The sequence below is a fragment of the Salvelinus alpinus genome, chromosome 12 (assembly GCF_045679555.1).
Source record: "Salvelinus alpinus chromosome 12, SLU_Salpinus.1, whole genome shotgun sequence".
Taxonomy (NCBI): Eukaryota; Metazoa; Chordata; class Actinopteri; order Salmoniformes; family Salmonidae; genus Salvelinus; species Salvelinus alpinus.
In genome coordinates, this window is record NC_092097.1 from 51,190,098 (window position 1) to 51,206,348 (window position 16,251).

Below are 16,251 nucleotides of genomic sequence, written 5' to 3' on the forward strand. Positions count from 1 at the left end.
TAGTGGGACATACAGCCATATGCTTTGTATTTTAGTGGGACATACAGCCAGATGCTTTGTATTTTAGTGGGACATACAGCCAGATGCTTTCTATTTTAGTGGGACATACAGCCAGATGCTTTGTATTTTAGTGTGACATACTGCCAGATGCTTTTGTATTTTAGTGGGACATACAGCCAGATGCTTTGTATTTTAGTGGGATATACAGCCAGATGCTTTGTATTTTAGTGGGACATACAGCCATATGCTTTGTATTTTAGTGGGACATACAGCCAGATGCTTTGTATTTTAGTGGGACATACAGCCAGATGCTTTCTATTTTAGTGGGACATACAGCCAGATGCTTTGTATTTTAGTTGGACATACAGTCAGATGCTTTGTGTTTTAGTTGGACATACAGGCAGATGCTTTGTATTTTAGTTGGACATACAGCCAGATGCTTTGTGTTTTAGTTGGACATACAGCCAGATGCTTTGTATTTTAGTTGGACATACAGCCAGATGCTTTGTGTTTTAGTTGGACATACAGCCAGATGCTTTGTATTTTAGTTGGACATACAGCCAGATGCTTTGTGTTTTAGTTGGACATACAGCCAGATGCTTTGTGTTTTAGTTGGACATACAGCCAGATGCTTTGTATTTTAGTTGGACATACAGCCAGATGCTTTGTATTTTAGTTGGACATACAGCCAGATGCTTTTTGTTTTAGTTGGACATACAGCCAGATGCTTTGTGTTTTAGTTGGACATACAGCCAGATGCTTTGTGTTTTAGTTGGACATACAGCCAGATGCTTTGTGTTTTAGTTGGACATACAGCCAGATGCTTTGTGTTTTAGTTGGACATACAGCCAGATGGTTTGTATTTTAGTGGGACATACAGCCAGATGCTTTGTATTTTAGTGGGACATACAGCCAGATGCTTTGTATTTTAGTGGGACATACAGCCAGATGCTTTGTATTTTAGTGGGACATACGGCCAGATGCTTTGTATTTTAGTGGGACATACAGGCAGATGCTTTGTATTTTAGTGGAACATCGTACAGCCAGATGCTTTGTATTTTAGTGGGACATACAGCCAGATGCTTTGTATTTTAGTGGGACATACAGTCAGATGCTTTGTATTTTAGTGGAACATCATACAGCCAGATGCTTTGTATTTTAGTGGGACATCATACAGCCAGATGCTTTGTATTTTAGTGGGACATCATACAGCCAGATGCTTTGTATTTTAGTGGGACATCATACAGCCAGATGCTTTGTATTTTAGTGGGACATCATACAGCCAGATGCTTTGTATTTTAGTGGGACATACAGCCAGGTGCTTTGTATTTTAGTGGGACATACAGCCAGATGCTTTGTATTTTAGTGGGACATACAGCCAGATGCTTTGTATTTTAGTGGGACATACAGCCAGATGCTTTGTATTTTAGTGGGACATACAGCCAGATGCTTTGTATTTTAGTGGGACATACAGCCAGATGCTTTGTATTTTAGTGGGACATACAGCCAGATGCTTTGTATTTTAGTGGGACATACAGCCAGATTCTAACAGTGGTATAAGCTTGTTTGGATATCCTTCTTTGAGTGACAGATGTGAATTCTGAAAGAACAATAAGTTAACAATAAGTTAATCAGGATATTCATGCAACTTATGCATTTGATTTTATTTGACAATTTAAAATGAATTAGGAAGCCACACCAGTCACCAATACACGTACAGCAATTACAGAGGATTACATAGACAAAGTCAAGCCTTGTTCCCATTGTGGTCCATTATGAAGGAAAGAGATTTCTGTGTACTTCTGTTGCCCACACTTGAATCATTTGACTTTTTGCAGATTATTGTTCAACAATTTGACTATCAACAGTAATAAAGACCATGCTATATATAGTGATTTTATTTGACAATTTAAAATGAATTAAGAAGCCACACCAGTCAACAATACATGTACCACAATTACAGAGGATTACATGGACAAAGTCAAGCCTTGTTAGACTTGTTTTCAACAATAATGTATACAGTAAGATGTACAGTAGGCCTGAACATGTTTCATCTTCATGTGTGACAGACCAGCTCGATTCAGTCTTCTGTAGCAAAATTTGAAATAGTTTTTTTTACATTGGATAAAACTAGAGACTCAGAATTAGAAAATGTTATATCATACACCACAGTTGAAGAACAATGCTTAAGTAATTCTGCTTTGAAAGTTGATAAACTTGTTAACTCACTTTTGAGAAAATGACCCTTGTATATTTGGTACACCTACTGGAGAGCTCTTCTTTGTCTGCACCCATTCAGCATCGTTCACACCCTCTTAAGCCTTAGCCCCACCTATCTCTTTAAGGATTCACATGTGAGGCTATGTACTAAACAAGCAAAGATTTCAAGACTAAAGGCTGGTTTAAACTACGTGTATCGACAGTTGTTGCGGTGACATCATAAACATGAACATATTGTTGTCCGATATCAAATTTGTTATTGGCTCTATGAAAAACTATAAACACAAAAACTACAGGCTGCATGACATCAATAGCCTGGGGGTCAAAAATAGCATAACTTGAAAATAGCTAATGGTTGTGTGCGATGAAATAGAAGCAGGACATTCTACCAGAGATTTATAGAACTTGGACACTAACGTTATATTCTAATTTGACTTAACAGGAATTTAAGGTATAAATTGGAGAACTTATTTGAGTTATTCTCACAAGGGATTTACTATCTACGGCAGTCGGGGGACAACACCGGTGACGGGTTTGATGTACACATTGCAGCTTGCCTTAATGTCCCTGAATTGATCACAGTTGAAGCCGGCCACTAGCTTCTTAGGACCGGGTCTGTATGGAGTAAAGGGCATCTTCACACGTAGTCGTTGCCCTTGTTTTAGCAAAGGCATTCTGAGGAGACACATGTGAAACAAATTATACCTCAAGGCAGCTTTAGATCTCTAAACTTCAACACACTAGGAAGTGTAAAATATTTCAGATGGAAAAACTCTAAACTTTAACCACATGAACAGCCCATGAATGCAGGTTCTTTCTAGTTTAGCCAAGAGCTAAATAATCTCTTGTGGACAGACTACGTAACAGAAATTGTATTGAATCATCTGTCAAAAGACTGATGCCACAGCTAACAAGGAACCGTAGTTCCGGTGCTTTGGTGTCCTCACTAGATATCTGGACATATCAGGATTGGGTGGAGGTGGTGCTAAAAGTATGGGAGGGGAATTCAAGCAATAATTTCAGACAATGATTTCAAGGTGAAAGTTTTCAGAAGGGGGGCTTGGCTGAGAGTTTCTGTTTAGGGGGCTGGTGATTTCGCTAGTCTCATTGGTATCTTTTGTCAAACATTTTCCCTCAGAACCTAATCAAACATCTTACACAATTACCTGAGATTTTAGGTCTGGGTTTCTGAGATTAAGAGCTAAATTGTCAACTTGACGAGCAAAGTTTCGGTTTGTCATAAAACCCGAATCCATCCCACTTGGCAAAAACTGGGTCCACATCCAGGATTCAAATCTGGACACATTTCACTGGACACAGACGTCAGTTCAACGTCTAGTTCTGATTTACATTTGGTTGAGTTATCACCTAATGTGAATTAGAACTCAACAAAAAAGGTTAAAAGTTTACTTTTTGCAAATCCAATCAGTTTTCCATGTTGATTCAACATCATCACACTGATTTTTTGGGTTGAAATGACATGGAAACAATGTTGATTCAAGCAGTTTTTGCACAGTGGAATGGATTCAGGTTTTATGACAAACTGAAACCTTGCTTGTAAAGACATCAGAGAAATGTCACAAAGGCCTACCTGGCTTCCATTGTTTCAGTCAGCAAGCCACTGCCGGTCACTGTTATGAAGCAGTCTCTTAGACCTTCGGATAGAGGGTTCTCAAACACCACCTCTGCCGTCATGTCACTATACTGCAATTCAGATCCAATGGCCTAAAAGAGAACACACATTCGAAGAAAAGCATTTGCTAAATAGTATATTATATTTTAACTACCACACTGAATAAACCCCATCTCCAGTTTAATGGCTGTTACTGATATTGGCGTTGTATTTAATAGATCAACTGTTCAGATGACAGTCTAACACTTTAGATTTTCATCATCACAACATGTTTATTCACAGGCCAACCGTTATTTTCCGTGCCTATTGCTATTCTCGCTACTAGTGTGTTTGTCACCTATAAATTAAAATGGTAACCCAAGAGTATGTAAAGACCCTCGGGGCTTGTTCACTAATGACCCCAATGAATGTCACTCAGAGAAAGTTGAGCTGTTCTAAGTGGGTTATTGGAGTGGCTTAAGGATCTGACAGACTGTGAAATGACAATGTTGGGAAATGCAGTACTCACTTTGATGGTGAGCAAAGGGCTCTCTGGCACAAGGTCTTTCTCTGTGATGTACACTGCCCCACCCTTGTCCTTGTCTGTGGCCACAGCCGAAACCTTGATGCTGTTGCTCTCCCGCATTTTCTCACCGTACACAGAGAAGGGGATGTGGATGGGTATAGTCAGATCTGCCAACAGAGACAATGCATTTGATTGTCAAGGTATCACAAACACTAACATTCTGTGGTGTCCTCAGTACAACAGTATTAACCCTAACATTCTGTTGTGTCCTCAGTACAACAGTATTAACCCTAACATTCTGTTGTGTCCTCAGTACAACGTTAGCAACCCTAACATTCTGTTGTGTCCTCAGTACCACGTTAGCAACCCTAACATTCTGTATCATCCTCAGTACCACGTTAGGAACCCTAACATTCTGTAGCGTCCTCAGTACCACGTTAGCAACCCTAACATTCTGTAGCGTCCTCAGTACCACGTTAGGAACCCTAACATTCTGTATCATCCTCAGTACCACGTTAGGAACCCTAACATTCTGTATCATCCTCAGTACCAAGTTAGCAACCCTAACATTCTGTAGCGTCCTCAGTACAACGTTAGCAACCTGACAGCCGTAAGAGTTAGTCAGTCGATTTGCTACAACGCTATGGCAGCTATACATGAGACTTTACAGCTTTGTTAAATTGACCAGTTAGACTCTAACTATATGCACTCCTGAAACACACCACCATCATTGAGATTGATATATGTGTCATACCAAGGATGTTGACAAAGAATTGTAAAGGTGAATAGCTGCAATGTGCTCTTGGTTTTGTTAAGCGTTTCAGTTCTCTTTGTTCTGTGATGTAAATGTCTCCCTGTGTGCACTACTGTGTTAGTTCAACCTTGTAAGCCTACTCATGGAAAGAGCTTGAAACATTTTCACACTACCTTGGTTGGGAAGGAGCTTCTGTTCTTTCAATTCGGTCTGTATCTGGGAGGATGGGATCCCGTTGTATCTCATGGCCTGAACGTTGACATTGATCACTAGAGTCCGAGTTTCACTGTCGTTGCTGTTCAGTACAAGCTTGAGGTCGATGTCTTTGCCGCTGACCGGCTTGGTCAGCTCCACGATCTTCATGGAAACGCCATGGATCCCGTTTGAATCCTCTTCGGGTATGTTGACTCTTTTCACAGCTAGATTGTACACATCCCTCTCCTTTTCCGTGCCTGTTTGAAATGTGTGACATTTTGGATGAGTATCTGGTGACTCAAGCAGTTGCTCTCACTCACCTGGGAGAATTATCTTGTGACAGGTGGCCACAGCATCTTTCTGTCTCATCTCTTAAAAAAGTACAGAACTATTTCCCAAACCAACTGTAGTTCTCAAATATATAAAATACACTTATACCCTTATGATAGGCATAACCCTTGTAACGCTGCATTATTTCCGTAATCAATTGATAACAGTTCAATTTTGATATAGTCAGACTCTCGGTTCATTCAATACCAACCCTCTGCATGTTTATAGTTGGCCGTGATGTCCACTCTCTTGTCGCTGCCCACTGCCTTGGTGCTGATGTTCTGGCCTACGGACACACTGTCCGTGGAGATCTTTTTCTTGGAGCCGTCAGCGAACACCATCCAGGTTACACGGTCGGCGTTGACTTCGGCGAAGACAAAGGGCACATCGTGTTTGAGGTCAACGTGACCCTGCAGTATGGCCTTGACTGGAGCAGGGCCGCAGCAGTATACACCTGGGGGAGGGGTAGAGAAAACAACATGAGCGTATAACAGGGAGTTCCCTTCATGTCTCCCAGACCCAGGACACGACCTCAGAACCATCTGCACAATAACACAACATACAGTACATACAACCTCCAGAAGTGTGTTATTATGTAAGATGTTGTGAGATGAGATGGAAGTTGGACCGTACCAGTGCTTTTCTCCTGGGGGGTGGGGTCCACAACCTGCCAGCCGTCGTATAAGGAGTCTGCTGAGAGATCGGGCCGTCTCATCCAGGCCTCCACCCACACATGGTAGTTCCTGAGCAGAAACACCAGTCTTCAAAACTTCATGCTATTGGCATCACTATTCATACTGTATCCACAATGACCTCATGTTACACTTACCATACACTGTCAGGGCTCTGTTTGGGTCCTACTCCATAGTCGGAGAAGAAGTCGTCAATTGTCAGGTTTTTGTCGGTGTCGTGGGCTGACTGGAAGTTGGTAACCACTCGACATGGGATTCCCAAACACCTCAGTACTGACATGGAAATACATTTCAGGCATACTGGTTAACTAAAACAACACATTCAAAGAATACAGGTTGACTAAAACAACACATTCAAAGAATACAGGTTGACTATAATAAACACATCCAAGGCATTGCCACGCAGCCTCTCCTCTGGTCAGAGGTAAATCGGACACAAATGGAGGGTAATCTTGCCATCCCTCTCAACAACCAATCACAGCCCTGGGTCTGAGCACATGCAATACTCTGTGCTATTTAAATAACATTGTATTGATTGATTGACTAAAATAATAATTGAAGAGATTGGACAGTGATAGCCTACCTGTGCACATTACAGCGGCGAACACCCAACACTGTCCATACTTGACTGGATTGCCGCCATTTTTGAGCCACCTCCTTAGTACCTCCACACTGCCGTTCCAATGAGTGGGGGACATGCCACCATCGTATTTACCATCCCACCGCCCCATCAGGACACCTCCTTCATCGTTAGCGTTGATCTGGGCAAGGAAAATAATGTTAAAATTAGATTCCAGAACTGTCATTTGGCTGAGTGAATGTGTTTTTGTACTATCTAAAATGTAGTTGCTTTCCTGGATCTAGATTTAGCATAGCCTTGGACTAAAAAGCATGGTCAGTGTGGAAAGTTATTTTTAGTCCAGGACTAGATTTAATCTGGGTCCGGGAAACCAGTCCTATATGTGTAACAACACCTTAATTAGTGGCACTGGACCCATTTATAGTGAACAGGGCTAGATGATGTTCCAGAAATGAACCAATGTATTTTCTTGTGCTGTTCATACAGAACTATGAGCTGATGATGATTTAAAGAATGTCACTGTTACTAGTGGGGGTCAATAATGATGTCACTGTTACTAGTGAGGGTCAATAATGATGTCACTGACTACTTTGGTTCAATAATGTTGTCACGGTTACTAGTGGGGTTCATTAATGTTGTCACTGACTACTTTGGTTCAATAATGTTGTCACGGTTACTAGTGGGGTTCATTAATGATGTCACTGACTACTTTGGTTCAATAATGTTGTCACCGTTACTAGTGGGGTTCATTAATGTTGTCACTGACTACTTTGGTTCAATAATGTTGTCACCGTTACTAGTGGGGTTCATTAATGTCACTGTTACTGGTGCGGTTCAATAATGTTGTCACTGTTACTAGTGGGGGTCAATAATGTTGTCAATGTTAAAACAATAATGTTGTCACCGGCTAGGATCGCCATCCAAGTGGCGACAGATATTCATACGAATATTCTAAAATCATAAAAGCATAAAAATAATTTGCGCTCCTTTTCCCACCAGAGATGTGTTTCCATTAAATGTACGTTTTTTTCAGATAAAAGGCTGTGTGTGATGAGATAAAAAACAACAACTTTTTCTGTTAAATTCGTTGTGACTCGTTTCAGGAACCTTGGTGCATGTCGCACGTCACTACTTCACATTTCAACGTAAACATAATTTTAAAATTCAAAATAAGTTTTTTGGGGCAGAAATGACTTCTAGAACATGTGAACTTTCATGTGCCTTAATTAGAAACTTGTATTCCATCCATAAATACGAATAAAATTGTTAATTTACGAGCCTAGTTGGTTTAGCCATGGAAAAAGGCAGGAACCTTCCTGCTAGCCATGATTGGCTGAGATAATGTATGGGCTGGACCTGAGTTTGGATTGGTCTGCCATGTAGCATGCTTCTGTCTATAACATGAGCTCAGAATGTGTTGACAGTCATTTCTACTGCACCAATTTTGATAGATATAATGTTAGCCATCGAGAACTACAACGGTTTTGCTACTTTTCTCAACAACATTGATGTCCTGAATTTATCAGGTGCTATCAACAGATACATTTTTTATCTATCCATTATTTTACCAGGTAAGTTGACTGAGAACACGTTCTCATTTACAGCAACGACCTGGGGAATAGTTACAGGGGAGAGGAGGGTGAATGAGCCAATCGTAAACTGGGGATTATTAGGTGACCATGATGGTTTGAGGGCCAGATTGGGAATTTAGCCAGGACACCGGGGTTAACACCCCTACTCTTACGATGTGCCATGGGAGTTTAATGACCTCAGAGAGTCAGGACACCCATTTAACGTCCCATCCGAAAGACAGCACCCTACACAGGTGCATGTGACAAATTAACTTAGATTTTATTTGATATAGCGTGTGTTTACCCCATGACCTCACATATGAATCCTTAAAGAGATTAATGGGACTAAGGCTTATGAGGGTGTGAACGATGCTGAATGGATGTAGACAAAGAAGAGCTCTCCAGTAGGTGTACCAAAACATTCAAGGCTATTTTCTCTAAAGTGGGGTTTCAAAGCAGAATACTTCCCCATTGTTCCTCAACTGCAGTGTATGATATACTATTTTCTATCTCTGAGTCTCTACCTTTATCCAATGTAAAAAAAAAAATATATTATAATCACATTTTGCTACATGAGATCGAGGCGGTCGGTCACATTTTAGAATAAAGCTGTAATGTAACAAAACGTAGAAATTGTCAAGGGGTCTGAATACTTTCCGAAGGCACTATAGCCTACATGATGAGATTATGTTTTATTTGTCAAACGTCAGCCAAGCATCGAGAATCATGTTACCAGAATAAGGCCCTCAATATTTAATAGAAATAAATAAAGCTCATCACCTTGCACATTGACCACCCTGTGAACTTCATCATTTATCTGTAGCCTGATAAACGGCTTTCCCGATGAGTCGTAGTGGGACCACCACACAAGATGTCATTAAGTGATTCCAAGTTTACTTCGATATGATGGTTATTAAATCAATATTTGCGCATAAAAGCATTTCCACCAACATTTCTCCCATAGTTAATTTTACCGACTCAAAAACATCCCACCTTGTCTAGCGAATTCTGTTTTGTCAACATTTGTAAAGTTGAGCGTCACATTTTCCATCAGCACTTTCATGAAATGTCATGAAATGTTTTATCTGACATGTACTTTACTCGCATAAAAAGGTTGGATGGAAACCTGTTTACTGTTACTAGTGGGGTTCAATAATGTTGTCACTGTTACTAGTGGGGGTCACATCTCCAATCTTACCATGGCACTGACCACCCTACTGACATAGATGGGGTTGCAACGAGCAGAGAAGTCCTTGGCGGGGTCACGCAGACACTTGGGATTCACGTCAAGCAGCTTCAGGCAAATGTCCACTATATCGTCTTCAAACTGGAGAAACAATACATTTGGACAGGTTAGCTAGCAAGCCTTCAACAATTTCTAAAATGTCTTGTCTATACTAACTTACAATTTAGTCACTTAACAGACGCTCTTATCCAGAGCGACTTACAGTATTGAGTGGATAAATGTTCGAATTGGTCTCCCGGTAATCGAAACCCACAACCCTGGCGTTGCAAGAGCCATGCTTTACCAATGGAGCCACACAGGACTCTAGCCAATCATGTAGACTAAGATATCGTGTGACACTTGGGGTCGGTTTCCTGGACAACAGATTAGTCCTGGACTTCTCCAGAGTAAAAATACTTTTGGATGGAGATTCTCCATTGAGTTTGCTTTTTAGTTGAGGAATGTATTTAATCTGTATCCAGGAAACAAGCCCTATTTGTTATGAACAGCTAGCTAGTACTTTTCAACTGTACAATACTGTATGTTTTGTTCTGTGTACCTGTCCGAAGTTCCACGCCATAGAGCTGATGTATTTCTCAGAACCTCTGTACACCAGGCCTTGTTCTCTCATCACATACTCCTGCCTCTCCTCCTCTTTAGGTAGATGCACCCAGTCCTCTACAGCCCGCAACAAAATACAGCCGTTTTAAAACATGAATTATAAGAATTTGTTCCACTGACTTGACTGGTTAAATAAAGGATAAATAAAAATACATTATTATACAAACTGAAATGAAAGGGTATCTGGACAATGTTTTAATTGCGAGTAACTTTAACATGTTATCATGCTGTTATTGTGTTATGACCACTGTCTCCCATGCTAGAATGTAGTGTTACCAAGCTGTGTTACCAGTATGTTACCAGACTGTATCATCAGGATGTTAGCAGGCTGTGTTACCAGAATGTTACCAAGCTGTTACCAGGATGTGTTACCAAGCTGTGCTATCAAGCTGTGCTACCAGGCTGTGCTGCCAAGCCTTGCTAATAGGCTGTGCTACCAAGCCGTGCTAATAGGCTGTGCTACCAAGCCTTGCTAATAGGCTGTGCTACCAAGCTGTGCTGCAAGGCTGTGCTACCAAGCTGTGCTACCAGGCTGTGCTACCAGGCTGTGCTACCAGACTGTGCTACCAAGCTGTGCTGCAAGGCTGTGCTGCAAGGCTGTGCTGCCAAGCCTTGCTAATAGGTTGTGCTACCAAGCCATGCTAATAGGCTGTGCTACCAAGCTGTGCTGCCAAGCCTTGCTAATAGGCTGTGCTACCAAGCCATGCTAATAGGCTGTGCTACCAAGCTGTGCTGCCAAGCCTTGCTAATAGGCTGTGCTACCAAGCCTTGCTAATAGACTGTGCTACCAAGCTGTGCTGCAAGGCTGTGCTACCAAGCTGTGCTACCAGGCTGTGCTACCAGGCTGTGCTACCAGACTGTGCTACCAAGCTGTGCTGCAAGGCTGTGCTGCAAGGCTGTGCTGCCATGCCTTGCTAATAGGCTGTGCTACCAAGCCATGCTAATAGGCTGTGCTACCAAGCCGTGCTAATAGGCTGTGCTACCAAGCTGTGCTGCAAGGCTGTGCTGCCAAGCCTTGCTAATAGGCTGCGCTACCAAGCCTTGCTAATAGGCTGTGCTACCAAGCTGTACTGCAAGGCTGTGCTGCCAAGCCTTGCTAATAGGCTGTGCTACCAAGCTGTGCTACCAGGCTGTGCTACCAAGCTGTGCTACCAGGCTGTGCTACCAGACTGTACTACCAAGCCGTGCTACCAGGCTGTGCTACCAGGCCATGCTACCAGGCTGTGCTACCAGGCTGTGCTCTCAAGCTGTGCTACCAGGCTGTGCTACCAGACTGTGCTACCAAGCTGTTACCAGGATGTGGTATAATGTATATAATGTGGCTCTTATGTTGTGGCCCATTGATTGTATCTGTGTGTCTATTATGTCCCAAAACAGTTATGAGGCGTCTTTCCTACCCATACAGAGACATGGGTTCCAACAATCTCTTTAAAGTTAGCCATTTCCAGCTTTTAAACTGATAAGAACATTCAGGAATGCAGTATTTGACACCCTCTGGATACTGTATCAACTATTGACTATGTGTTACCATGGCTGTATTGATGCATTCACAGCATTTGTTGTCCTTTGTGTGATTAAAAAGGTTAATTTATCACAGTTCTTGTGAACATTTTTATGAATGCTTTATACTCCAATCTAATGTATTACATATGCTTTACCATACTCTCAAATCTCGTTCGCAGGATATGAATAAATTGTCCCAGAAATCCCCATGTGGGATAATGAAGTTGTTTTGAATTGAATTGTGTTTACCTTGGCACCAGGGGTTAAACAGCAGAAGGAGCTTGCCCAGGCTGCTGCGCACTGAGGTGGCGGCGCTGGTCTTTACAGACAGGCTGTACTCTCCCACTGGGGCGTCTGCTGGGCTGGTGATGTCCAGGGTGATTGAACCCGCCGGGAGCACTGAGCCCTGGTGAACCTTGACCTTCCAGGAGGAACCCTTCCCACAGCCCTCAGGTAGCCCGAACACTGACCTGGTCCTCAATGCCTCCGAAGGCTGGGGCCCTGGATGGAGAAGGGAGGATGTTTTGGGTTGTGTTCCGTAGGAATGAAATTGATGAAAACTTTCAGAAACAGTGATGTACTATACACTGGGAGTACAAAAAATTAGGAACACCTTCCTAATATTGAGTTATCTCCACTTGCCCTCAGAACAGACTCAATTCGTCGGGTCATGAACACTACATGGTGTCGAAAGCGTTCCTCAGGGATTCTGGTCCATGTTAACGCCAATGCTTCTCAGAGTTGTGTCAAGTTAGCTGGATGTCCTTTGGGTGGTGAACCATTCTTGATACACATGGAAAACTGTTGAGTATAAAAACCCAGCAGCGTTGCAGTTCTTGACACAAACTGGTGCGCTTGGCACCTACTACCATACCCTGTTCAAAGGCACTTAAATCTATTGTCTTGCCCATTCACCCTCTGAATGGCACACATACACAATCCATGTCTCAGTTGTCTCAAGGCTTAAAAATACTTATTTAACCTGTTTAACCTCCCTTTCATCTACACTGATTGAAGTGGATTCAATGAGGGATCATAGCTTTCACCTGGATTCACCTGGTCAGTGTATATCATGGAAAGAGCATGTGTTCCTAATGTTTTGTACACTCAGTGTATTTGTCCAATAAGATTCAATATTTTCATGTCAGCGTAACTTTGATGTCAGGATTACATATACATTACAAGTCGAGGTATCTCAAGTCCTGTCATTGGTGCAATTCAGTCTTTAGATTAGATTGAATTGACCCCAACTCAGGTATGTACAGCGTTTACAAGGATTTGTTTAATTGTCATTAGTACTGCACGAGTCTGTCTTGTCAAAGGGGACTAACATAGGGCCGGTTTCCCTGCCCTAGCCTAGATTCATCCTAGTGTGTTTTAGTCCAGGACTAGCATAATCTGGGCCTGGGAAACTTTTAATACAAACAGCCCTAATAAATAGCAGCGATAAATAAAGTTATTCTATTTTCTATTCTAGATAGCTCACCTGTCTCCACCTTCAACTCCAGAAAGTCTGTTGTGGGCCTGGAGTGGTCATGGAGTTCAAAGGTGACCAGGAAGGACTGGCCTCTCCTGACTATCAGTCTGTTCACTGAGATGTCATTGGTTTTGTTGGCTGTGTTGTTCTTCTCACAGTGGAGCTCTACTTTACCAACATCTTCAAGAAAAAAAGAAATTAATACATATATAGATTTTTTTTAAATCATTTGAAACTGAATTATCCCTTAGTCAAAATCCAGATGTTCTATTTTTCCTGATAATATAACTTTTTTTTTGTTCTAGTGTGGGTGTCTGTTTCTGCGTTTGTTGCCGTTGTCTTGCCCAATGTTTGTCACATTTTTGCCTGACAGCAACATAGCAGAAACAGACTGTCAGTTGGGGTAGTTTAGACCACTGAATAGAAAAAACACTTGTAGCCTATCACCATGCATAATGCATAATAAATATGCAGAAAGAAAAATAGACTTAGGAAAAAAGACCATAGACTTAGGAATGAGAATTTAATATGATCTGTATGTAAAAGACAGCCTTGGGCCAGTATGAAATGTTATGAGGAACCTATGACAATAATTCAAGTGAAACATCTATTTTTCTAGTTTGCTTAAGTGTTATCTTTGCCAGTGTTTCCCAAATTTTTTATAGTCCCGTACCCTTTCAAACATTCAACCTCCATCTGTTACCCCCTCTAGCACCAAGGGCAGGGCACTCTCAAATGTTGTTTTTTGCCATCATTGTAAGCCTGCCATATACACACTATATGATACATTTATTAAACATAAGAATGAGTGTGAGTTTTTGTCACAAACCGGCTCATGGGAAGTGACAAAGAGCTCTTATAGGACTAGGGCACAAATAATAATATAATAATTATCAATAATTGTGCTCTTTATTTAGCCATCGTACATATAAAACCTTATTTGTTCATCAAAAATTGTGAATAACTCACCACAGGTTAATTAGAAGGGTGTGCTTGAAAGGATGCACATAACTCTGCAATGTTGGGTAGTATTGGAGAGAGTCTCAGTCTTAAATCATTTTCCACACACGGTTTGTGCCTGTATTTAGTTTTCATGCTAGTGAGGGCCGAGAATCCACTCTCACATAGGTACGTGGTTGCAAAAGGCATCAGTGTCTTAACAGCACGATTTGCCAAGGCAAGAAACTCTGAGCGCAGCCCTATCCAGAAATCTTGCAGTGCTCGTCTCTCAATTTAAAAAAAATGTGTCAATACTTTTCCATTGATAACCAGTGCACTTCTGTATGTTGTAAAAGCGTTACATGGTTGCTGCCCATATCATTGCATAATGCAAAAAATACACAAGAGTTCAGAGGCCTTGCTTTAACAAAGTTAACCATTTTCACTGTAGTGTCCAAAACGTCTTTCAAGCTGTCAGGCATTCCCTTGGAAGCAAGAGCCTCTCGGTGGATTCTGCAGTGTACGCAAGTAGCGTCGGGAGAAACTGACTGCACGTGTGTTATCACTCCACCATGTCTCCCTGTCAGGGTTTTTGCGCCATCAGTACAGATACCAACACATCTTGACCACCAAAGTCCATTTGATGTCACAAAGCTGTCCAGTACTTTAAAAATATCCTCTCCTGTTGTCCTGGTTTCCAGTGGTTTGCTGAAGAGGATGTCTTCCTTAATTGACCCCCCATAAACGTAACGAACATATACCAGTCTGTTGACTCATCCAGCTGTAATGCATAGAATTCACTGGCTTGTATGCGAAACAGTAATCGTTTCAAAACATCTCCAGCCATGTCACTGATGCGTTGTGAAACAGTATTGTTTGATAAAGTGATTGTCTGTATAGTTTTTGGGCTTTTTACCCAGCATTGTCCCAGCCATATCCGCGGTAGCAGGAACAATTAAGTCCTACACAATAGTATGGGGCTTGCCTGTCCTAGTCACTCGGTAGCTCACCATATAAGATGCTTCTAGCCTCTTCTTATTAATCATATCTGTTGCTTTTATACATGTCTTACTACTCAAAAAACTCCTGCGGCATGTCATGTTTGGTCTCTAAATGTCTGCACAAGAGTGAAAGTTTCCCGCGAGCAAGTAACAGTTAATGTGATTGGATGTTAATTATTTGACTAGGCTACCTGTATTTGACATTGTGTTGTTATTTCGCTGAACACTAGATGGTTTAATTTTATTTTTGGCTGTGAAACGAGGCTACTCAGGCGAGAAAAAAACCTCACCCAAATGTATAGCACCTTTGGAAAACATACATTTACTGTTTGAAAATGTTATTTTTTTGTATTTTTGTATTTTTTATGTGAATCACATTTTTATTTGGCGTACCCCAATTTGGGAATACCTGATCTATGCAATACATTACAGGCCAACTTTGCATATTTTCTTTAATGGCTCATAAATAATAAAAGCTGTCAGAAATCATAATTTAACAGATGAACAAACTACAACAAGGATGATCTTTCTTTGCAAGAAAATGTTCCATTCTACAAGTCAAGTCACCCAATTACCCATTCACTGTACTATATTACCCTCTGTCACTAAACATGACATAGGCTACCTTGACAATGCAATATCAAAATTTTTCAGCATCTGAAAAATCTTGCAACGAGCAGTGTTAGTTGACTTACCAAAACCCATTGAAGCTGTCTCTCACGTCGTTGTGTTGGTAAGTGGATCGAGTTGCTTGTTGTAGTACTGCAGTACTGTAACTAATGAAAGGATGCCAGGACTTTTAAAGGGAGCCCTACCCATGTCATAGGAATGTCTCAAATTTCACACAGTTACAAATGTACACCCCTTTTCTTACTTTCAGGAAAATGTGTCATTACATAGTCATCATCACCACATCAGCATCTACATTTAACTAGAAATGTGAGTTTATGTGCTGTGCTGAGATTGAACTGCTGTAGTTAGCACTCTCTTGATGGTTTGAGTTGT

General features: G+C 41.4%; 1 protein-coding gene across 1 annotated transcript; it reads right to left on the reverse strand.

The window, feature by feature from the left end:
- Positions 1-1,645: 1,645 nt before the first annotated feature.
- LOC139536322 (protein-glutamine gamma-glutamyltransferase 2-like) lies at positions 1,646-16,008 on the reverse strand. Its single transcript, XM_071336760.1, has 13 exons — positions 15,942-16,008; positions 13,316-13,486; positions 12,079-12,330; positions 10,265-10,383; positions 9,679-9,807; positions 6,913-7,090; positions 6,467-6,602; positions 6,271-6,380; positions 5,849-6,091; positions 5,286-5,564; positions 4,362-4,525; positions 3,812-3,945; positions 1,646-2,895 (listed from the first exon to the last, which is right to left on the reverse strand). Exons 1-13 carry the CDS (start codon positions 15,949-15,951, stop codon positions 2,721-2,723), a joined length of 2,100 nt encoding a protein of 699 aa, XP_071192861.1. The 5' UTR covers positions 15,952-16,008; the 3' UTR covers positions 1,646-2,720.
- Between the last annotated feature and the right edge of the window lie 243 nt (positions 16,009-16,251).

What these genes read in the sequence shown, in the direction of transcription:
- LOC139536322 (XM_071336760.1), bottom strand. An exon ending in GGAGTTGAAGGTGGAGACAG is followed by an intron (nt 12,331 to 13,315) that starts GTGAGCTATCTA and finishes TTCTCCATCCAG; the next exon opens with GGCCCCAGCCTTCGGAGGCA. An exon ending in GCCCTTTGCTCACCATCAAA is followed by an intron (nt 3,946 to 4,361) that starts GTGAGTACTGCA and finishes GTTCTCTTTTAG; the next exon opens with GCCATTGGATCTGAATTGCA.